General features: G+C 43.9%; 1 protein-coding gene across 1 annotated transcript in view; it reads left to right on the forward strand.

The window, feature by feature from the left end:
• Nucleotides 1–26,064, forward strand: part of LOC144694291 (uncharacterized) — a 145,491-nt gene that overhangs the window by 102,171 nt on the left and 17,256 nt on the right. Inside the window, exons 25-28 of the mRNA XM_078564623.1 lie at nt 146–282; nt 6,557–6,653; nt 8,108–8,152; nt 10,746–10,904. Coding sequence (XP_078420749.1) covers nt 146–282; nt 6,557–6,653; nt 8,108–8,152; nt 10,746–10,904 — 438 coding nt within the window. The remainder of the gene's footprint in view (nt 1–145; nt 283–6,556; nt 6,654–8,107; nt 8,153–10,745; nt 10,905–26,064) is intronic.

Here is a 26,064-nt window from a genome sequence, read left to right on the forward strand (position 1 = left end):
ACTGCACAAGCCCTTCCACTACCCTTGTTAGCTGCTTCTCTAGTCAAGGATTCCTATGTTATGGGATGGGATGGGTTGAAATCTGACTTATAAACAATGTGCATTAAAGTGACGAAACAGAAGTCAACATGCTCCCATTCCTCAGGTGAGGTTACTGCATCTGCTGATGATAAACTGCGTTGGTGCACCACCAGTGAGATAGAACAGCAAAAATGCAGCAACTGGACATCAGTCAGCTGTGTCCAGGCTGCCTCCATGGAAGACTGTATCCAGAAGGTTTCGGTAAGTGTCACCAGGATATTTAATAACATGTTACTGTGTAAAATAGGAACTGCATTGGCTTGTCCGGCTAACCCCTGGGAAGTGTCAAATGAATTTGAGGCACTTGCACAGGAGGCTGGTCTTATGTAGCCCTGAGCTTTCAGATACGGAGGAGCCTTGACCGAGGTCAGGAATGAGACACTTGCCTTCACCTTGGGGTGGAAATGCCACATTTTACCAGGGGAGCAATAAATGAAGAAATGAACTGTTTTGTTTCGTCAGCATTAAGTATATGAGCTAGGCTTTGGGTACTGATGAAAAGGAGTGTGAAAATATGTGAGAATGTGGTGGTATATTTGGATTTGAGAGGGTATATTCGGGATGTGAGCAAGTAAATTTGGAATGAGAGACCCATATCTGGAATGCCAGGTGTATATCTAGAAAGTGAGGGAATATATTTGGAAAGTGAGGGGATATATTTGGAATATAGAAAGGTATTCGTAAAGTGAGGGGTAACTTTGGAATGCAAGAGATATATTGAAGATGTGTGTGTATTTTGAATTTGAGAGATATATTTGGATTGTGAGGAGTATATTTTAATGTGAAGGTATAGAATTAGTCGGGTAACCACAGGGAGAACAATTATCAAGATCCTGTTGACTCTGACACATAGTGAACCGTAAATGAAGTTTGGAGGTTTCTGTATCTTTTTAAAAATATATTCATTTAGGGGGTGTGGGCTTCACTGGCTGGGCCAGCATTTGTTGCCCATCCCTAGTTGCCCTTGAGAAGGTGGTGGTGAGCTGCCTTCTTGAGCTGCTGCAGTCTATGTGGTGTCGGTACACCCACAGTGCTGTCAGGAAGGGAGTTCCAGGATTTTGACCCACCGATAGTGAAGGTACGGCGATATATTTCCAAGTCAGGATTGTTATGACATGGCAGATGTTGTGTGCCAGGCAGATCAAATTCAGGAGGGAAACTTGATCACGCTATCACAACTTTGCAATTTGTGTTTATTCTGAGATGTGTGCCCTGAATTCAGAAGTGATAAGTCCACCAAGACTTCAGAGATTAAAAAAACTAAACTAAAAATTTATTAACAAAAGAAAAGATTTCAAGCTCATGCATAGATCTACAAATTACTACCATAATAACTCCTAAAACACCTAATTAATCTGGTTTCTAGTTACACCCCCGTTAAGGAAACAGTAAAAAAAAATTAAACAGATCCAGCAAGTTAAACACAATACCCTGGACAGTGGAATTCAAAGTGGCTTTTCCAGCTTTGATTTCTGTAGACAGCAGACTTAATGCACAAATACTGGAGATTTCTCACACGTCTGGTAGATCTTATAATGCCTTCCTTTGATACATAGCCCAATTCTCCTTTATACATATTTCTCCCTTTAATCTGTAAATTCCGTTGTCCATATGTCTTCAGAACTTTACCTTTCTCATAATATAAATCTTTCATGTTGCCACTATCTTTCTTCAGTGACTGTTGAGAAAAATAAACACATTTCTTATCTTGCTTGTCTGGTTGTTTGTAAATAGACTGAGATCCCTTTGAAAACCAAATTCCTCCCTTCATCTATCTACAAATGCAAATTCCCTTTACACGGTACAGAATAAGACTTCAGCCATGTTTACCAATTTAGCATTTCAAACCTAGCTTCTTTTGATGAATTAAAGCTTCCAGACCAGCTGTCCCAATTCAGTTAAATCATACACACACACACACACACACACACACACACACACACACAGTGAAACTATCCAAACCCCACTATTAACCTACTTTTATAATAAATCACAAAAATATTATGTGAATTATTATACTTTCATGGCAAGATGGTGAGTGACTTGGTGGGGACGTTCCAGGTAGTGGTGTTCCCATCTATCTGCTGCCCTTGTCCTTCTAAATGCAACTGGTTGTAGGTTTGGAAAGTGCTGTCTAAGGAGCATTGGTGAATTCCTGGAGTGCATCTTATAGATGGTATACACTCCTGCTATTGTGCATCGGTGGTGGAGGGTGTGAATACTCGTGGCTGCTTTGTCCTGGATGGTGTTGAATTTCTTGAGTGTTGTGGGAGCTGCACACATCCAGGCAAGTGGGCAGTATTCCATCACAATGCTGACTTGTGCCTTGCAGATGGTGGACAGGCTTTGGGGAGTCAGGAGGTGAGTTATTCATCTCAGGATCCCTAGCCTGTGTCCTGCTCTTGTAGCTACAGTATGTATATGGCTAGTCCAGTTCAGTTTCTGGTCAACAGTAACCCCTAGGATGTTGATAGTGGGGATTCAATGATGGTAATGCCATTGGACATCAAGGGGCAATGGTTAGATTCTCTCTTGTTGGAGATGGTCATTGCCTGGCACTTGTGTGGCACAAATATTACTTGCCACTTGTCAGTCCAAGCCTGGATATTGTCCAGGTCTTGCTGCCTTTGGACATGGGCTGCTTCAGTATCTGCGGAGTCATAAATGGTGCTGAATATTGTGCAGTCATTAGCGAACATCCCCACTTCTGACCTAATGGAAGGAAGGTCATTGATGAAGCAGCTGAAGATGGTTGGGCCTAGGACACTACCCTGAGGAACTCCTGCAGTGGTGTCCTGGAACTGAGATGACTGATCTCCAACAACCACAACCATCATCCTATGTGTTAGGTATGATGCCCAGCAGCAGAGAGTTTCCCCCCTGATTCCCATTGTCTCCAGTTTTGCTAGGGCTCCTTGATACCACACTTGGTCCATTGTGGCCTTGATGTCAAGGAGGTCACTCCCACCTCACCTCTGGAGTTCAGCTCTTTTGTCCATATTTGAACCAAGGCTACAATGAGGTCTGAAACTGAGTGGCCAAACCCAAACAGGGCATCAGTGAGCAGGTTATTGCTAAGCAGTGGTGCTTGATAACACTGCTGATGACCCCTTCCATTTCTTTACTGATGATCAAGAGTAGACTGATGGGGCACTGTGGGTGTACCTACACCACATGGGCTGCAGTGGTTCAAGAAGGCAGCTCACCACCAGCTTCTCAAGGGCAACTAGGGATGGGCAATAAATGCTGGCCCAGCCAGCGAAGCCTACATCCCGTGAATTAATTTTTTTTAAAAATTGCATGGCACATGGAAAGCCTAGTGGTCTTGTAGTCTTTAGGTGCAGGGCACTGGGGAAAGTAGGGCTGATTTTAGTTGATAACGACCAGGGCTCATTGATATAATTCAATCCCCATTTAAATACAAATATTTTGTTTTATTCGGATACTCCTGTTATAGATTCCTATGTCTACAAGTTGACACTCTCAACCTGGTGCAATTACACATTCCCATCTGGTGGAGCAGCAGTGCCTTCACTGGAGGGAGCATGTAATTGCAGCCTGCTATAAGGATGCATTGAAGTTACAGCAGGGATCCAGGCCATAGACAACTGGTCTATGTAGGGATTTACACCTCATGCAAGAAAATAGTCTGAATCACATTTTTGTCCACTTCAGCCTGTTCTTCAGCCCCTTTATTTCCTTTTCTATCACCCAGCAAACCAATCTAATTTTTTCCAGTTAATAAAGTAATGGGTTGATGGCTATGCTAATGAGACCATGATGATATTGCTGATGTAGCTGTGACATCAGTAGTCTGATGACTGAGAGAGTCCAAGAGAGTTAGGCACAGAATAGTATACGTCCTGAATACCATGTGCTTACCCTGAGGTCTTTGTAAATAGTTCTTGATAAATTGTTTGAAGTTAAACTACTGACTATCTCAAATCTGTCATAGGGGAGTAAAGCCTCATCAAGGTACGGTAAGACTAGAAAGCATGGTATTAGTAAAACCTCACTAAAGCTCGGCAGCAACATTGAAACACAGTTCATTTTGTTTCTGTGTCAACCACAAACTCTGGAAATGAATTCTACAGCCTCACAACTCCCTTTGTGAAGAGGCTTCTCCTCTTGTCCTGAATCTCCGATATCTTTGTATCTACAGCTTTTTTTCTACACCCGTCAACTACTGGGAACAGTTTGTTTTGATGCACTCCGTCCCTTCCTTTCAACATGTGAACCACTTCCATTGCATTTTTATTCTAATGAAAAAAAATCTTCACTTTTTTTTTTGCATTTTTATTTCCTCATACCAGGCAGTGTTGTAGTCCCTTCAGCCTCTCAATATCCTTTCAATAGTGATAAAAACAAAAAGCTAAAAGCTACTGCGGATGCTGGAAATCCAAAACAAAAACAGAATTACCTGGAAAAACTCAGCAGGTCTGGCAGCATCGGTGGAGAAGAAAACAGTTGACGTTTCGAGTCCTCACGACCGAAGGGTCGTGAGGACTCGAAACGTCAACTGTTTTCTTCTCCACCGATGCTGCCAGACCTGCTGAGTTTTTCCAGGTAATTCTGTTTTTGTTTTATCCTTTCAATAGTGTTCAGCCCCATACTGTACAGCGACTCTGAGGTTTTATAAAGACTTCTATATTATTTATATCCTGTGGTAAATCCTAGAATTCCATTAGCTTTTTTCCCAATAAGTTTTACACATGCTGGTTCCATTTAAATTATGGGCAAAGAAATTAATAGAGGGAAATGTTGGCAAGAAATGCACAAATATGAAAGATTTTTAATATATTACTTAATTCCAAAAACTTATTCAATAATTTCCTCAATTCTATACCCTTCCCCATGACCTTATCAATAACACAAGGATATTTACAAGCCAAGAGAACAAGGCATCACCCTCCAAAGTCTCCTCAGATGCCAATTCCTTAAGCTCTCTGTACCAAGAGGCGTAACAAGCTGCACTGGTTACGCAAATTGTCCTGGTTGACACAGTTGGTAGTTTTGTTCCCTCTTTACATTTGGAGAAACATCTGGGCCTTTTGCCTGGCTGAGGTGAAAGAGGACCATACTCACAACTGGACATGAAGAGAAAGAGAAAATGAGAGACAAAGTGAGAGAGAGGGATAGATAAACCTAGGTAGGCAAGAGAAAGTGTGAGAGCGAAAGGAAAGTTTACGAGACACGGATAGAGAAACATGCATTGAACGGACAAATCAGCAAGGGAGATAGAGAAGGAGATACAGAGAAAGGAAGGAAGTAGGGGGACAGGACAGAGTCAATGGGAGGAGAGGGAATGGGGAATGAGAGTTGTTCATGACCATGCTTAGCTGAGGCTCCTGCCTCTTTTCTAATATGAGAGAGGAATTCCTGAGATGTAAATGTTTATATCTTCAGGGACCAGAGAGATAGCCTGCGAGGGAAATGAAGAGGCAAAGAAGGGCCAGAAATAGATTATGCAGTAGCAAGAAGACAGAGGCCCTGAATGTCCTCAAGGATACAAGCAAACGGACAGCCTTATTGGGGCAGGACTGGGCTATGCTGGATCTCCACCCTGTGTCACGATGCACTGGGTTTCCTGTCAGGGCAAGAACAGGTCTTGAACCTGCCCCATCCTAGTCTCAGGTCAAGAGAGGAAGGAGAACTGATGGGATGGTGTCACCCGCTAAAACTCTCACCAGCCCTGTCTTTTATGGATCCCAGTGTACTGTATACCTATAAGTATACCTATAAGGACTAGTAATTCAGACCTGAACTGCAATATGAATTCAAATTTATTAACAACTAAATCTCAAATTAATAAAGTAGTATCAGTAATGGTGACCATGAAGCTATTAAATTGTCATAAAAACCCATTTGGTTCACTATTAAACCTGGCATCCACACTTACTCTATCCTATATGTGACTCCAGACCTACAGCAACGTGATTGTTTCTTAACTGTCCTCTGAAATGGCCGAGCAGATTCTCTTCGTTGAGGAAAATTGAGGATGCAATAAATGCTGGTCTTGCCAGCGAGTCCCATATCCCATGAATGAACAAAATAAAGAGGTGAGTTCGTTCAATGAAAGAGCGAAGCAAGGTGACTGTCTTCCTAGATTCTGCTTTACAGTGATCTTCAGACAGACCTGCCGGCTCTGACCCCAAGTGGTTGGCGAGGGCTACAGCTTCCTGGCTTGCTCCTCTCCCTCACCAGTGAGGACCCAACTGCGGTAAAACTGGGGGACGTCAACACTCCACTACTGTGGCTGGCTGCAGAATTGTGACAAAAGTTATTCCACAGCTGTCTCCCTGCAAGCGAGAGCACTCAGTCGGAACCAGCGGAAGAAGAACGCTAGAGAGACACAAAAGAGAAGTCAAGCCATATTTCCAACTGGTGATCTCAGCAACATGTAACAAATAGGTTGAAGGAAGCAGCTGGTGACTTTAAGGAGGTCAGTTCACTAACAGAGTCTTTTGTTTTCCAGTTGGCTGAAGCTGACGCTGTTGTTCTTCACAGTGCAAGAATGGTTGTTGCAGGAAAGTGTGGTCTAGTACCAGTCATGACCGAGTACTATGACAAAGGTAAGCATGTGTGCCTGTCCCCACATCTACTCTCAGACTCATCTTCCTCTCCCTGTGTTCATGGACATTAATACTCTCCATTTCCCACCACTCCTTACCCAATATTGGGCCAGTTATTGATCAGACGACTGTTCCCCTCCATTCCCCAGACCCCCCCACAATCACCCAATTCTATGTCTGATCTACACTGAATCTCTACCAGCTTTATAAAGTGGCATCCAGCCTTGCCTAGGGCTACTCTGAAGGCAAATGTAAGTTCTAAAGGATAAGTTATGTAGTTAACCACTGTCATCTGCTTTGCCATCTGCTTTTGTGCCATTTGCTCAAAGGGTGCCTGTTACTGCTATTCAGGAGAGGGCACAGTGAACGTGTTACTTGGAAGAAGAGCAGCAGCCATGGAGGGATGCCCTGCTCCATCACAGGCACATGGCAAACATGGGAAGAAAACCCTCACTGTAGTGCACAGACAGGACTTCAACTTGTATTTGATCGCGGAGTAGTGACTGTGACTGAGGTTTTATTCACAAAAGTCACGATCACATAACGATGTGACTGTGAATCGCGCCCATATGCACCAGCATGGCAGTAGCTGTTATGGTCACCTTTGCCCTTAAATTTTTTTTAATTCATTTACGGACGTGGACTTTGCTGGGTAGTTCAGCATTTATTGCCCATCCCTGATTGCCCTTCAGAAGGTGGTGGTGAGCTGTCTTCTTGAACTGCTGCAGTCCATGTACACCCACAATGCTGTTAGGGTGGGAGTTCCAGGATTTTGACCCAGTGAAGTAACGGCAATATATTTCCAATTCAGGATGGTGAGTGACTTGGGGGGTGGTGGTGTTCCCATCTATCTGCTGTCCTTGCCCTTCTAGATGGTAGTGGCCATGGGTTTGAAAGATACTGTCTAAGGAGGCTAGGTGAGTTCCTGCAGTGCATCTTGTAGATGGTACACACTGCTGCTACTGTGCATCGATGATGGAGGGAGTGAATGTTTGGACATGGACTGCTTCAGTATCTGAGGAATCGCGAATGGTGCTGAATGTTGTACAAAGATCAGGAAATGTCCCCACTTCGGACCTTATGATGGAAGGGAGGTCATTGATGAAGCAACTGAAGATGGTTGGGCCGAGGACACTACCCTGAGGAACTCCTGTGGTGATGTCCCAGAGCTGAGATGATTGACCTCCAACAACCACAACCATCTTCCTTTGTGCTAGGTATGACTCCAATCAGCAGAGAGTTTTCCCCCTGACTCCCATTGATTCCAGTTTTGCTAGGACTCCCTGATGCCACACTCGGTCAAATGCTGCCTTGATGTCAAGTGCAGTCACTCTCACTAAGAGGTAATTTCAGGCTGTAACATCTGCAGTCCCAACTGCACAGTTGGGCCCAAATGAACCAAATGACTGAGAAAGTGTTAATGCTCTTTACATTCTGGTATTTTTTGTCTACAGAGAATCTTGAACCCTGCAGGGACCCAGCAGCACACATAGAGCCATGTGAGTTTCAGAAGTTAAATTTTTGGAATAAATATTTACAGGAATTGCAATGAAGTGTGTAAACTTGATGCAGTCACTTTAGTTGAACTCCTTAATGGAGCTGGGCTGTATCTCCTCACTGGGACTGGGCTGTATCTCCACACTGGGACTGGGCTGTATCTCCACACTGGGACTGGGCTGTATCTCCTCACTGGGACTGGGCTGTATCTCCTCACTGGGACTGGGCTGTATCTCCTCACTGGGACTGGGCTGTATCACCTCACTGGGACTGGGCTGTATCTCCTAACTGGGACCATGCTGTGTCTCCCCACTGGGACTGGGCTGTATCTCCCCACTGGGACTGGACTGTATCGCCTCACTGGGACTGGGCTATATATCCTCACTGGGACTGGGCTGTATCTCCTCACTGGGACTGGGCTGTGTCTCCTCACTGGGACCGGGCTGTATCTCCTCACTGGGACTGGGCTGTATCTCTTCACTGGGACTGGGCTGTATCTCCTCACTGGGACTGGGCTGTATCACTTCACTGGGACTGGGCTGTATCTCCTCACTGGGACTGGGCTGCATCTCCTCACTGGAAATGGGCTGTATCTTCTCACTGGGACGGACGCCCAGTGTCATCGCGCGTCAGGGCCTGCCCCCGCATGCCGACTGGAAAATTCTGCCCCTTGTCATGAAGAGATATTAATGCCTATAATGTTATTGGAAATTATTGTTAAATTGGAATTGTAGTGGGGTCTGTGTCTATGTGTATGTCTGTGTGTGTCTTAATTGGATTAAAGCCAGCTAGTCTGGGTGGTTGATGTATAGTAGCTTGAGATGTTAACTAGATAAACATAAGAAGGAGAAGGTAAAGTGGATTTGTTGAATAAACCATTCAAAAGAATGGGTAAAATCTTGCACCTAGCTGGGAGATGCCAAGCAATGTGTTTATGTTACTAATAAAATTGGTGGAATAAAAGGATATTATTGTTAGGAGAGGTAAAATCCCTAATTATCTATCATCTACCATCTACCTACCATTAATCTACCATCCCTAGGTAGTCTGGCCTACATGTCTTATCAATTGAGTAGATTACCAGAAATTGTATATATTCAGAAAAATCAGCTTGTTGGTTAATTAAAGATGACAGTAAATGCAAACAAGCTATGCATCTATACTTACAAGTAGGAATCAGGGTTCTGAGGGCTGCTAACGAATCTGGGCATATTCTCCGCTTGAAATATCAAAATAATTTACTGGAAGTGAGATTATTTATACACCTGAGTGGACAATCTCAGATAACTTGGTCTGAATCTATCAATTCTGAGGTTATTGTCATGTGATCTTTATGCACTGTATGCTGCAAAACCAGTAGATGGTAATGACATTGCCCATACTCTATTCTCACTGAATGTGGATCATTTCATATCCCTGGAAGATAACACAATTATGGGGGTTTGAAAGATCAAAGCATACCAGAATGGTAACAATTAAATCCTGGACATGTTCGAGTAGACCCTGACTTTGTGTGCTGGTATAAAATGTGTGAAAAGCAAATCAGCAGCCCGTTTATATTTCTCCAGAGTATTTTCTCGATTGAAGTCTATACAAGTGAAAAACGAGGGAGAGATGTAAAATGTGCTGCTAAGTTTCTACCACCTTTTGTTACACTATTGTACAGTCAAGACCTACCCCTTATCTCCCATCCAGCTATAATTCCATATAAAAAGCTTTGATGTGTTTTAAATTCCATTAAACCAACGCTATCTGCTTACTGAGCATTCCTCAGCATAATCCTAACAACCTAATCTGAACTGTGTGTAAACCTCTATTACATAGAGTACATTATCATAATACAAAAGATCTTAATACTGGCTTCTGTATCGGAAGTTATTTTCCCCAGTGTATTGTACATTATCCTACAATAGGCATCTTGAGTCCCACACAGACTCATTAAGTCACATCCTTTGATGTGATTGAGTCCTGACTGTTAAAAACTAATCGCTCAGGAAAGGCAGCTCACTACCACCATCTCAGGACAATCAGGGATGGACAATTAATGCAGCTGTTGTTTTCCACAGTCACTGAGAAGCAAGTAGAAAGCAAAATGGCCCATTCTGTATCTGACGTGGGAGTACCAAAAATAGACAAATTGTTCTAGGAACATGGGAACAGGAGAGGCCATTCCCTTCTGTAACACTGAAGATCTTCCACCTAACAAAAATCTATAAGCTCAAGTTTTGAAATTTTCAATAGACCTTGAGACTAAACAGCTTTCTGGGAGAGAGAGAGTTCCAGATTTCCAGCACTCTTTGTGTGACGAGGTGCTTCCTGGCATCACACCAAAAGACAAAGCTCTAAATTTAAAATTATGTTCCCTTGTTCTAAACTCCCATACCATAGGCAATCATTTCTCTCTATCTGCCTGATTAATAATTCATCTTAAACACCAGAATTAGATTATCCCTCAATCTTCAATCATAAAAGGATGACAAACATTGTCAATATAACCTGTTATAATTTAACTCTTTGCATCCTGATCTGTTCTATTTCGCAATTTACCTTGAAGATCACACAAACATTGCTGATTGCTGTTGTGCTTTGTTCCAGTTGTGTATATAGTGGCTGTTGTGAAGGATCAGACGTTGTCCTGGGACACCCTGAAAGGCAAGAAGTCGTGCCACACAGCTCTTAAAAGAACAGGTTGGAATATTCCAATGGGGCTTCTGATTGCACAGGAGAAAATCAAAAACTGCAGCCTTTACAATTGTAAGTGGATGTCACTCTGTTTGATTGGAGGTGTAGGTAACTGTACCACATTTCCTTTGCATGATGTTTATATCCTTTGTTCAGTCAGGGCAGTGGTCAGTCAGAACTTATTTCCTATGATTACCCCTTTAGCAGTGTTGTGACCGATATAGCTGATGAAGGGGCTACTGACCCACCAGATGGTGAAGCAGAGCAGGTTCGAATCCCACCACAGTAGTGGTGAAATTTGAATTCAGTGAAAATCTGGAATTAACAGTCTGATGATGACCATGAAACCATGTTGATTGTTGTAAAAACCCACCTGGTTCACTAATGTCTGCTGTCCTCACCTGGCCTGGCCTACACATGACTCCAGATCTACAGCAATGTTGGCTCTTAACTGCCCTCTGGAATGGCTTCAATTCCATTAGCCTTCTTTTCACTGTTGATTGCTGTACTTGGCGGGACTCCTTGTCAGGAACTCGGTCTCTTAGCCACGCAATGTTTCACCCGCTGCCACATTGGGTCAGCCTCATCAACACACCGCATTCCAAAACCAATGCCAGCTCACTCTTGAGGAACTCTGCTACATTTCATCACCCAGGGAAATATTTAACTTGAAGTTGGAAGGTTATTTGGGATTGTCATGACTCACTGGGGACAGTGCACTGTAATCTCAAGCCCCACTGCTCCCCGAGCCGCAACAAATGTGAAAAGTTTGATCAAACCATCAGATTGCCCCAATTCTACCTAACTGTTTAATTTAGGTTAACAGAATACAAGCACCAGGTTTGTAAACTTAATAAGTAAATAACTGTTTATTGTCATTAACCAGTGGCAAAAGAAAGAAATATGAACTGAATAATTGATTGAATAATTTCTAACTCCATAACCAAAACCCTACACCTTCTTGAATCCCGATTCACACACATTCAAGACACATAAGACACGCAAAAAAACATAGATTTTAAGGGTAGGATAAAACAGTTCAATAGCACCAATTCCGGAGTACAGGATTTGATTGGTTGACTTTGATGAATGTCTCCCAAATTCTTTTCAGTTCTTGTTGATGACACGAGGTGGTCTTCCAGCACTTTCAGTATTTAGTTCACTGGTTGAGCACTTGCCTTTCAATGCCTCTGACAGGAGTTTTCAGAGAGAGTAGGTTATAGAGCTATGAGGAAAAAAAGCCAGCCAGCTATTATTGTGGAATTACTGGAATCTTCCATGCACAGGAGAGAGAGGCTTTAGGTCTTGTTCTTTTCAGGCTAGGAGCTATTCTTCTGCTATTCCCTGACACAAAATCTGGTCACCTGGCCAGGAGCTAAATAAAATGTTGTTTTAAGCTCCTTTGGTCCAGGACTACTTTCTGGCACCATCCTGTCTTTCATGGCACACACTGTTTCAGGACTACAACTTTGTATATACCTCTCACCCTGCTCTAGCGGAAATGCCTCCCAAACCGCAGTCACTTGCAGTCCTAATTCCACAATCCAACAGAAACAAAAAGACACATGTCCTACAACAGGCCAACAGAAATTAAAAGATATTTCCTTACAAGATTCTGGGTAGACGTGAGTAAGACTGACCATGGGACCTTTGAAACAAATAGAGCTGTGGCCTTCTCGCTCTTACAATGCAAGCTAATTCCCTCTTTCCTTACAATTTTGACCTGACCCATTCTCCTTCTCCCTCATAACCATCTCCCATTTCTCGCACCTTTCAGCAGCTTGCACATCCCTCATCCCCTATTGCCTACGTCATTTTGCTCCATCAGCAAGTCAGCCTTCTTCCGCAGCTCCTTCATCACTTTCTGCTCCACCTTTCACATCCCTTCTCCTTACCCTTGTACTGTTCACGAATCCCTTTTACTCACCCTCAAAACATTGCAATCAGTAAACACACCTGTTCCCATTCCAATCAGTAAACACACCTGTTTCTATTCCAGTCAGTGCAGGCAGCTGTTCACATTGCAATCAGTACACACATCTGTTCCCATTCCGATCTGTAAACACACCTGTTCCTATTCCAATCAGTAAACACATCTGTTCCCATTCCAATCAGTAAACACACCTGTTCCTATTCCAATCAGTGCATGCACCTGTCCCCATTGCAATCAGTACACACACCGGTTCCCATTCCAATCAGTAAACACGTCTGTTCGTATGCCGATCAGTGCATGCGCCTGTTCACATTGCAATCAGTACACACACCTGTTCCCATTCCAGTCAGTAAGCACACCTGTTCCTATTCCAATCAGTGCACACAACTGTTCCCGTTCCAATCAGTGCACGCACCTGTTCCGATTCCAGTCAGTTCCCACACCTGTTCCCATTCCAATCAGTGCTTGCACCTGTTCCAATTCCAGTCAGTACACACACCTGTTGCCATTCCAATCAGTGCACGCACCTGTTCCGATTTCCAATCAGTACACATACACCTGTTCATGTTTCAATCAGCACACACCTGTTCATAATACAATCAGGAAACGCACCTGTTCCCATTCCAATTAGCACACACACCTGTTCATATTCCAATCAGTGCATACACCTTTTCCCATTCCAATCATTCCAATTAGCACACTCACCTGTTGATATTCCAATACATGCACACACCTGGTCATATTCTAATCAGTGCACACACCTGTTCCCATTTAAATCAGTAAACACATCTAAACCAATTCCAATCAGTGCACACAACTGTTTCTATTCCAATCAGCACACTCACCTGTTCCTATTCCAATCAGTGAAGATACATGTTCCCATTCCAATCAGCACACTCACCTGTTTCTATTCCAATCAGCACACTCACCTGTTTCTATTCCAATCAGCACACTCACCTGTTCCTATTCCAATCAGTGAAGATACATGTTCCCATTCCAATCAGCACACTCACCTGTTCCTATTCCAATCAGTGAAGATACATGTTCCCATTCCAATCAGCACACTCACCTGTTCCCATTCCAATCAGTGAAGATACATGTTCCCATTCCAATCAGCACACACACCAGTTCCTATTCCTATCAGTGCAGGCACCTGTTCCCATTCCAACCAGTACACATACACCTGTTCATGTTTCAATCAGCACACACGTGTTCATATTCCAATCAGCAAATGCACCTGTTCCCATTCCAATTAGCACACACACCTGTTCCTATTCCAATCAGTGTATGCACCTGTTCCCATTCCAATCAGTAAACACTCCTGTTCACGTTCCAATCAGTGCGCACACCTCTTCCCATTCCAATCAGGAAACACACCTGTTCCTATTCCAATCAGCACGCACACCTGTTCATATTCCAATCAGTACACACACCTGTTCACATTCTAATCAGTACAGACACCTGTTCCCATTGAAATCAGTAAACACACCTGTTCCCATCACAACCAGTGCACACACCTGTTCCCATTCCAATCAGCGCGCACACCTGTTCCTATTCCAAACAGTGCATGCAGCTGTTCCAATTACAATCAGTAAACACACCTGTTTCCATTCCAAACAGTAAACATACCTGTTCCCATTCCAATCAGCACACACACCTGTTCCTATTCCAATCAGTGCTCGCACCTGTTCCCATTCCAATCAGTAAACACACAGAGGTTGCACACGTTCCCATTCCAATCAGTACACACACCTGTTCCCATTCCAATCGGTAAACACACCTGTTTCTATTCCAGTCAGTGCAGGCAGCTGTTCACATTGCAATCAGTACACACATCTGTTCCCATTCCGATCTGTAAACACACCTGTTCCTATTCCAATCAGTAAACACACCTGTTCCTATTCCAATCAGTGCATGCACCTGTTCACATTGCAATCAGTACACACACCGGTTCCCATTCCAATCAGTAAACACGTCTGTTTGTATGCCGATCAGTGCACACAACTGTTCCCGTTCCAATCAGTGTACGCACCTGTTCCAATTCCAGTCAGTACACACACCTGTTGCCATTCCAATCAGTGCACGCACCTGTTCCGATTTCCAATCAGTACACATACACCTGTTCATGTTTCAATCAGCACACACCTGTTCATAATACAATCAGGAAACGCACCTGTTCCCATTCCAATTAGCACACACACCTGTTCATATTCCAATCAGTGCATACACCTTTTCCCATTCCAATCTGTAAACACACCTGTTCCTATTCCAATCAGTGTATGCACCTGTTCCCATTCCAATCAGTAAACACTCCTGTTCATATTCCAATCAGCGCACACACCTGTTCATCTTACAATCAGTGCGCACACCTCTTCCCATTCCAATCAGGAAATACACCTGTTCATATTACAATCAGTAAACACACATGTTCCTATTCCACTCAGTGAATGCACCTGTTCACATTCCATCAGTACACACACCTGTTCCTATTCCAATCAGTAAATACACCTGTTGCCATTCCAATCAGTGCACGCACCTGTTCCAATTCCAATCAGTACACACACCTGTTGCCATTCCAATCAGTGCATGCACATGTTCCCATTCCAATCAGTACACATACACCTGTTCATGTTTCAATCAGCACGCACCTGTTCATATTCCAATCAGCAAACGCACCTGTTCCCATTCCAATTAGCACACTCACCTGTTGATATTCCAATACATGCACACACCTGGTCATATTCTAATCAGTGCACACACCTGTTCCCATTTAAATCAGTAAACACATCTAAACCAATTCCAATCAGTGCACACAACTGTTTCTATTCCAATCAGCACACTCACCTGTTCCTATTCCTATCAGTGCATGCACCTGTTCCCATTCCTATCAGTGCAGGCACCTGTTTCCATTCCAACCAGTACACATACACCTGTTCATGTTTCAATCAGCACACACGTGTTCATATTCCAATCAGCAAACGCACCTGTTCCCATTCCAATTAGCACACACACCTGTTCCTATTCCAATCAGTGTATGCACCTGTTCCCATTCCAATCAGTAAACACTCCTGTTCACGTTCCAATCAGTGCGCACACCTCTTCCCATTCCAATCAGGAAACACACCTGTTCCTATTCCAATCAGCACGCACACCTGTTCATATTCCAATCAGTACACACACCTGTTCACATTCTAATCAGTACAGACACCTGTTCCCATTGAAATCAGTAAACACACCTGTTCCCATCACAACCAGTGCACACACCTGTTCCCATTCCAATCAGCGCGCACACCTGTTCCTATTCCAAACAGTGCATGCAGCTGTTCCAATTACAATCAGTAAACACACCTGTTTCCATTCCAAACAGTAAACATACCTGTTCCCATTCCAATCAGCACACACACCTGTTCCTATTCCAATCAGTGCTCGCACCTGTTCCCATTCCAATCAGTAAACACACCTGTGCTCATTCCAATCAGTAAACACACAGAGGTTGCACACGTTCCCATTCCAATCAGCACACACACCTGTTCCTATTCCAATCAGTGCTCGCACCTGTTCCCATTCCAATCAGTAAACACACCTGTGCTCATTCCAATCAGTAAACACACAGAGGTTGCACACGTTCCCATTCCAAACAGTACACACACCTGTTCCTATTCCAATCATGGCACACACCTGTTCCCATTCCAATCAGTAAACACACCTGTTCCTATTCCAATCAGTAAACACACCTGTTCCAATTCCAATCAGTAAACACACCTGTTCCTATTCCAATCAGTACACACACCTGTTCCCATCCCAATCAGTAAACACACCTGTTCCAATTCCAATCAGTAAACACACCTGTTCCAATTCCAATCAGTAAACACACCTGTTCCAATTCCAATCAGTACACACACCTGTTCCAATTCCAATCAGTACACACACCTGTTCAAATTCTATTCAGTAGACAAACCTGTTCCCATTCCAATCAACAGACACACCTGTTCCTATTCCAATCAGTGCATGCACCTGTTTCCATTCCAATGAGTACACACACCTACTCCCATTCCAAACAGTGCACAAACCTCTTCGCATTCCAATCAGTGCACAAACCTCTTCGCATTCCAATCAGTGCACACACCTGTTCCCATTCCAATCAGTAAATACACCTGTTTCCATTCCAATGAGGGCATGCACCTGTTCCCATTCCAATCAGTAAACATACCTGTTCCCATTCCAATTAGCACACACACCTGTTCATATTTCAATCAGTGCGCACACCTGTTCATATTCTAATCAGTGCACACACCTGTTCCCATTCCAATCTGTAAACACACCTGTTCCAGTTCCAATCAGTAAACACACCTGTTTCTATTCCAATCAGTACACACACCTGTTCATATTCTATTCAGTAGACACACCTGTTCCCACCATTCCAATCAGCAAACACACCTGTTCCGATTCCAATCAGTACACACACCTGTTACCATTCCAAACAGCAACACACCTGTTCCCATTCCAATCAGTACATACATCTGTTACCATTCCAATCAGTGTATGCGCCTGTTCCCATTCCAATTTGTAAACACACCTGTTCCTGTTCCAATCAGTGCACACACCTCTTCCCATTCCAATCAGCAGACACACCTGTTCCTATTCCGATCAGTGCATGCACATGTTCATGTTGCAATCAGTACACACACCTGTTGCCATTCCAATCAGTGCACGCACCTGTTCCAATTCCAATCAGTACACACACCTGTTGCCATTCCAATCAGTGCATGCACATGTTCCCATTCCAATCAGTACACATACACCTGTTCATGTTTCAATCAGCACACACCTGTTCATATTCCATTCAGCAAACGCACCTGTTCCCATTCCAATTAGCACACACACCTGTTGATATTCCAATACATGCACACACCTGGTCATATTCTAATCAGTGCACACACCTGTTCCCAATTAAATCAGTAAACACATCTGAACCAATTCCAATCAGTGCACACACCTGTTTCTATTCCACTCAGCACACTCACCTGTTCCTATTCCAATCAGTGCATGCACCTGTTCCCATTCCAATCAGTGAAGACACATGTTCCCATTCCAATCAGCACACACACCAGTTCCTATTCCTATCAGTGCAGGCACCTGTTCCCATTCCAACCAGTGCACATACACCTGTTCATGTTTCAATCAGCACACACATGTTCATAATACAATCAGCAAACGCACCTGTTCCCATTTCAATTAGCACACACACCTGTTCCTATTCCAATCAGTGTATGCACCTGTTCCCATTCCAGTCAGTAAACACTCCTGTTCACATTCCAATCAGCGCACACACCTGTTCATATTACAATCAGTGCACGCAACTGTTCCCTTCCAATGAGCACACACACCCATTCCCATTTTAATCAGTACACACACCTGTTACCATTCCAACGAGCACACACATCTGTTCCCAGTCCAATCACTACACACACCTGTTCCCATTCCAATCAGCACACACACCTGATCCTATTCCGATCAGTGCATGCACCTTTTCCCATTCCAATTAGTATACACACCTGTTCCCATTGCAATCAGTACACATTCCTGTTCCCATTCCAATCAGCACACACACCTGTTGCCATTCCAATCAGCACACACGCCTTTTCCCATTCCAATCAGTACACACACCTTTTCCCATTCCAATCAGTACACACACCTTTTCCCATTCCAGTCAGCGCACACACCTGTTCCCATTTCAATTAGCGCACACACCTGTTCCCATTCCAATCAGTGCACAAGCCTGTTCCCATTCCAATCAGTGCACAAACCTGTTCCCATTCCAATTAGTACGCAGACCTGTTCATATTCTAATCAGTACATGCAACTATTGCCATTCCAATCAGCGCACACACCTGTTCCCATTCCAATCAGTACACACACCTGTTACCATTCCAATCAGTGCACACACCTGTTACCATTCCAATCAGTGCACACACCTGTTCCCATTCCAATCAGTGCATACACCTGTTACCATTCCAAACAGCAACACACCTGTTCCCATTGCAATCAGTGCACACACCAGTTCCCATTCCAATCAGTACACACACCTGTTACCATTCCAAACAGCAACACACCTGTTCCCATTCCAATTTGTAAACACACCTGTTCCTGTTCCAATCAGTGCACACATCTCTTCCCATTCCAATCAGCAGACACACCTGTTCCTATTCCAATCAGTGCATGCACATGTTCATGTTGCAATCAGTACACACACCTGTTCCCATTTCAATCAGAGCATGCACCTGTTCCCATTCCAATCAGTACACACACCTGTTCCCATTCCAATCAGTAAGACATACCTGTTCCTACTCCGATCAGTGCATCCACCTGTTCACATTGCAATCAGCACACATACCTGTTCCCATTCGAATGGGCACACACACCTGTTTCCATTCCAATTCGTACACGCACCTGTTCCTATTCCTATCTGTGCATGCACCGATTCATATTGCAATCAATACACACACCTGTTCCCGTTCCAATCAGTTCACACACCTGTTCATGTCGCCATCAGTGCACGCACCTGTCCCAATTCCAGTCAGTTCCCACACCTGTTGCCCTTCCAATCGCTGCATGCACCTGTTCCAATTCCAATCAGCGCACACACCTGTTCCCACTGCAATCATTACAAATACACGTGTTCATGTTTCAGTCAGAACACACCTGTTCATATTCCAATCAGCACACACACCTGTTCATATTCCAACCAAGGCGCACACCTTTTCGTATTCTAATCAGTGCACACACCTGTTCCCATTCCAATCAGTAAACACACCTGTTCCCATTCCAATCTGTGCACACACCTGTTCCCATTCCAATCAGTGCCCACAGCTGTTCCTATTCCAATCAGTGCATGCACCTGTTCCTATTCCAATCTGTACACACACCAGCTCCTATTGCAATCAGAACACACACCTATTCTCATTCCAATCAGTACACACTCCCACTCCTATTCCAATCAGTACACACACCTGTTCCCATTCCAATCAATACACACAACTGTTGCCATTCCAATCAGTAAATGCACCTGTTCCCATTCAAATCAGTACACACACCTGTTCATATTCTAATCAGTACACGCACCTGTTCATATTCCAATCAATGCACACACCTGTTCACGTTCCAATCAGTACACACATCTGTTACCATTCCAATCAGTACACACACATGATCCCATTCCAATTTGTAAACACACCTTTTCCTGTTCCAATCAGTGCACTCACCTCTTACCATTCCAATCAGTAGACACACCTGTTCCCATTCCAAACAGCGCATGCGCCTGTTCCCATTCCAATCAGTAAACACACCTGTTCCAATTCGAATCAGTACACACACCTGTTCACATTCCAATCAGTGCACACACCTGTTCACATTCCAATCAGTGCACACACGTCTTCCCATTCCAATCAGTACACACAACTGTTCCCAATCCAATCAGTGCATGCGCCTTTACCCATTCCAATCAGTACACACATCTATTACCATTCCAATCAGTAAACACACCTGTTCCTCTTTCAATCAGTGGATGCGCCTGTTCACATTGCAATCAGTACACACAACTGTTCCCATTCCAATCAGTACACACACCTGTTCATATTCTAATCAGTACATGCACCTGTTCCCATTCCAATCAGTGCACACACCTTTTCCCATCCCAATTAGTATACACACCTGTTCCCATTCCAATCAGCACACACACCTCTTCGCATTCCAATGAGTTCACACTCCAATCAGTAGAAACACCTGTTCGCAATCCAATCAGTACACCCACCTGTTCCCATTCCAATCTGCACACACACCTCTTCCCAGTCCATCACTACACACACCTGTTCCCATTCCAATCAGCACACACACCTGTTCCCATTCCAATCAGTACACACAACTGTTACCAAACAGTAAACACACCTGTTCCTATTCCAATCAGTGCACACACATGATCCCATTCCAATTCGTAAACACACCTGTGCCTGTTCTATTCAGTGCACACACCTGTTACCATTCTAATCAGTAGACACACCTGTTCCAATTCCAATCAGTACACACACCTGTTCCCATTCCAATCAGTAAACACACCTGTTCCCATTTGAAACAGTACACATAACCTTTTCCCATTCCAATCAGCGCACACACCTGTTCCCATTCCAATCAGTACATACACCTGTTGCCATTCCAATCAGTGAATGCGCCTGTTCCCATTCCAATCAGTAAACATACCTGTTCCTACTCCGATCAGTGCATGCACCTGTTCACTTTGCAATCAGTACACACACCTGTTCCCATTCCAATCACTACACACACCTGTTCCCATTCCAATCAGCACACATACCTGTTCCCATTCGAATGAGCACGCACATACCTGTTTCCATTCCAATTCGTACACACACCTGTTCCTATTCCAACCAGTGCATGCATCTGTTCACGTTGCAATCAGTACACACACCTGTTCCCATTTCAATCAGTAAACACACCTGTTCCTATTCCAATCCGTGCATGCAATTGTTCACATCCCAATCAGTACACACATCTATTCCATTCCATTCAGTGCATGCGCCTTTTCCCATTGCAATCAGTACACACACCTGTTCCCATTTTAATCAGTAAACACACCTGTTCCTATTCCAATCAGTGCACACAGCTGTTCATGTCGCCATCAGTGCCCACACCTGTTCCGATTCCAGTCAGTTCCCACACCTTGCAATCAGTACACACACATGATCCCATTCCAATTTGTAAACACACCTGTTCCTGTTCCAATGAGTGCACACACCCCTTCCCATTCCAATCAGTAGACACACCTGTTCCCATTCCAATCAGGAAACACACCTGTTCCTATTCAAATCGGTGCATGCAACTGTTAACATTGCAATCAGTACACACACCTGTTCCCATTCCAATCAGTACACACAACTGTTCCCAATCTAATCAGTACACACATGTTACCATTCCAATCAGTACACACACCTGTTCCCATTTCAATCAGTAAACACACCTGTTCCTATTCCAATCCGTGCATGCAATTGTTCACATCCCAATCAGTACACACATCTATTACCATTCCATTCAGTGCATGCGCCTTTTCCCATTCCAATCAGTACACACACCTGTTCCCATTCCAATCAGTAAACACACCTGTTCCTATTCAAATCACTGCATGCAACTGGTAACATTGCAATCAGTACACACACCTGTTCCCATTAAAATCAGTACACACACCTGTTCATATTCTAATCAATACACACACCTGTTCCCATTCCAATCAGTACACACAACTGTTCCCAATCCAATCAGTACATGCACCTGTTCCCATTCCAATCAGTACACACACCTGTTACCATTCCAAACAGTAAACACACCTGTTCCTATTCCAATCAGTGCATACACCTGTTCACATTCCAATCAGTACACACACATGATCCCATTCCAATTCGTAAACACACCTGTTCCTGTTCTATTCAGTGCACACACCTGTTCCCATTCCAATCAGTACACACACCTCTTTCCATTCCAATCAGTAAACACACCTGTTCCTATTCGAATCAGTGCATGCAACTGTTAACATTGCATTCAGTACACACACCTGTTCCCATTCCAATCAGTAAACACACCTGTTCCTATTCCAATCAGTGGATGCACCTGTTCACATTGCAATCCGTACACACACCTGTTCATATTCTAATCAGTACATGCACCTGTTCCCATTCCAATCAGTGCAAACACCTGTTCCTATTTCAATCAGCCCACACACCTTTTCCCATCCCAATTAGTATACACACCTGTTCCCATTCCAATCAACACACACACCTCTTCCCAGTACAATCACTACACACACCTGTTCCCATTCCAATCAGCACACACACCTCTTCCCAGTCCAATCACTACACACACCTGTTCCTATTTCAATCAGTGCACACACCTGTTCCCATTCCAATCAGTACACACACATGATCCCATTCCAATTCGCAAACACACCTGTTCCTATTACAGTCAGAGCACACACATGATCCCATTCCAATTCGTAAACACACCTGTTCCTGTTCTATTCAGCACAAACGCCTGTTACCATTCCAATCTCTACACACATCTGTTCCCATTCCAATCAGTAGACACACCTGTTCCCATTCCAATCAGCACACATTCCTGTTTCCATTCCAATCAGTAAACACACCTGTTCCTATTCGAATCAGTGCATGCAACTGTTAACATTGCATTCAGTACACACACCTGTTCCCATTCCAATCAGTAAACACAACTGTTCCTATTCCAATCAGTGGATGCGCCTGTTCACATTGCAATCAGTACACACACCTGTTCCCATTCCAATCAGCACACACACCTGTTCATATTCTAATCAGTACATGCACCTGTTTCCATTCCAATCAGTGCACACACCTGTTCCCATTCCAATCAGTGCACACACCTTTTCCCATTCCAATCAGTGCACACACCTGTTCCCATTTCAATCAGCCCACACACCTTTTCCCATTCCAATCAGTAGACACACCTGTTCGTGTTCCAATCAGTACACCCACCTGTTCGCATTCCAATCAGCACACACACCTCTTCCCAGTCCAATCACTACACACACCTGTTCGCATTCCAATCAGCACACACACCTGTTCACATTCCAATCAGTAAACACACCTGTTCCCATTCGAATCAGTGCATGCAACTGGTAACATTGCAATCAGTACACACACCTGTTCCCATTCCAATCAGTACACACACTTGTTCCCATTCCAATCAGTGCACACACCTGTTCACATTCCAATCAGTGCACACACGTCTTCCCATTCTAATCAGTACACACAACTGTTCCCAATCCAATCAGTGCATGCGCCTTTACCCATTCCAATCAGTACACACATCTATTACCATTCCAATCAGTAAACACACCTGTTCCTATTTCAATCAGTGGATGCGCCTGTTCACATTGCAATCAGTACACACAACTGTTCCCATTCCAATCAGTACACACACCTGTTCATATTCTAATCAGTACATGCACCTGTTCCCATTCCAATCAGTGCACACACCTGTTCCCATTTCAATCAGCCCACACACCTTTTCCCATCCCAATTAGTATACACACCTGTTCCCATTCCAATCAGCACACACACCTCTTCGCATTCCAATGAGTTCACACACCTGTTTCCATTCCAATCAGTAGACACACCTGTTCGCAATCCAATCAGTACACCCACCTGTTCCCATTCCAATCAGCACACACACCTGTTCCCATTCCAATCAGTACACACACCTGTTACCATTCCAAACAGTAAACACACCTGTTCTTATTCCAATCAGTGCACACACATGATCCCATTCCAATTCGTAAACACACCTGTGCCTGTTCTATTCAGTGCACACACCTGTTACCATTCTAATCAGTAGACACACCTGTTCCAATTCCAATCAGTAAAAACACCTGTTCCCATTTGAATCAGTACACATAACCTTTTCCCATTCCAATCAGCGCACACACCTGTTCCCATTCCAATCAGTAGACCCACCTGTTCGCAATCCAATCAGTACACCCACCTGTTCCCATTCCAATCAGCACACACACCTCTTCCCAGTCCAATCACTACAAACACCTGTTCCCATTCCAATCAGCGCACACACCTGTTCCCATTCCAATCAGTACACACACCTGTTACCATTCCAAACAGTAAACACACCTGTTCTTATTCCAATCAGTGCACACACATGATCCCATTCCAATTCGTAAACACACCTGTGCCTGTTCCATTCAGTGCACACACCTGTTACCATTCTAATCAGTAGACACACCTGTTCCAATTCCAATCAGTAAACACACCTGTTCCCATTCCAATCAGTACATACACCTGTTGCCATTCCAATCAGTGAATGCGCCTGTTCCCATTCCAATCAGTAAACATACCTGTTCCTACTCCGATTAGTGCATGCACCTGTTCACTTTGCAATCAGTACACACACCTGTTCCCATTCCAATCACTACACACACCTGTTCCCATTCCAATCACTACACACACCTGTTCCCATTCCAATCAGCACACATACCTGTTCCCATTCGAATGAGCACGCACACACCTGTTTCCATTCCAATTCGTACACACACCTGTTCCTATTCCAATCTGTAAACACACCTGTTCCTATTCCAAACAGTAAACACACCTGTTCCTATTCCAATCAGTGGATGCACCTGTTCACATTGCAATCCGTACACACACCTGTTCATATTCTAATCAGTACATGCACCTGTTCCCATTCCAATCAGTGCAAACACCTGTTCCCATTCCAATCAGTGCAAACACCTGTTCCTATTTCAATCAGCCCACACACCTTTTCCCATCCCAATTAGTATACACACCTGTTCCCATTCCAATCAACACACACACCTCTTCCCGGTACAATCACTACACACACCTGTTCCCATTCCAATCAGCACACACACCTCTTCCCAGTCCAATCACTACACACACCTGTTCCTATTCCAATCAGCGCACACACCTGTTCCCATTCCAATCAGTACACACACATGATCCCATTCCAATTCGTAAACACACCTGTTCCTGTTCTATTCAGCACAAACGCCTGTTACCATTCCAATCTCTACACATATCTGTTCCCATTCCAATCAGTACACACACATGATCCCATTCCAATTCGTAAACACACCTGTTCCTGTTCTATTCAGTGCACACACCTGTTCCCATTTCAATCAGCCCACACACCTTTTCCCATTCCAATCAGTAGACACACCTGTTCACATTACAATCAGTACACCCACCTGTTCCCATTCCAATCAGCACACACACCTCTTCCCAGTCCAATCACTACACACACCTGTTCGCATTCCAATCAGCACACACACCTGTTCCCATTCCAATCAGTACACACACCTGTTACCATTCCAAACAGTAAACACACCTGTTCCTATTCCAATCAATGCACACACATGATCCCATTCCAATTCGTAAACACACCTGTTCCTCTTCCAATTAGTGGATGCGCTTGTTCCCATTCCAATCAGCACACACACCTCTTCCCAGTCCAATCACTACACACACCTGTTCCCATTCCAATCAGCACACACACCTGTTCCCATTCCAATCAGTACACTCACCTGTTACCATTCCAAACAATAAACACAACTGTTCTTATTCCAATCAGTGCACACACATGATCCCATTCCAATCAGTAAACACACCTGTTCCTATTCCAATCAGTGGATGCACCTGTTCACATTGCAATCAGTACACACACCTGTTCACATTC

The sequence above is a fragment of the Cetorhinus maximus genome, chromosome 19 (assembly GCF_964194155.1).
Source record: "Cetorhinus maximus chromosome 19, sCetMax3.hap1.1, whole genome shotgun sequence".
Classification (NCBI taxonomy): domain Eukaryota; kingdom Metazoa; phylum Chordata; class Chondrichthyes; order Lamniformes; family Cetorhinidae; genus Cetorhinus; species Cetorhinus maximus.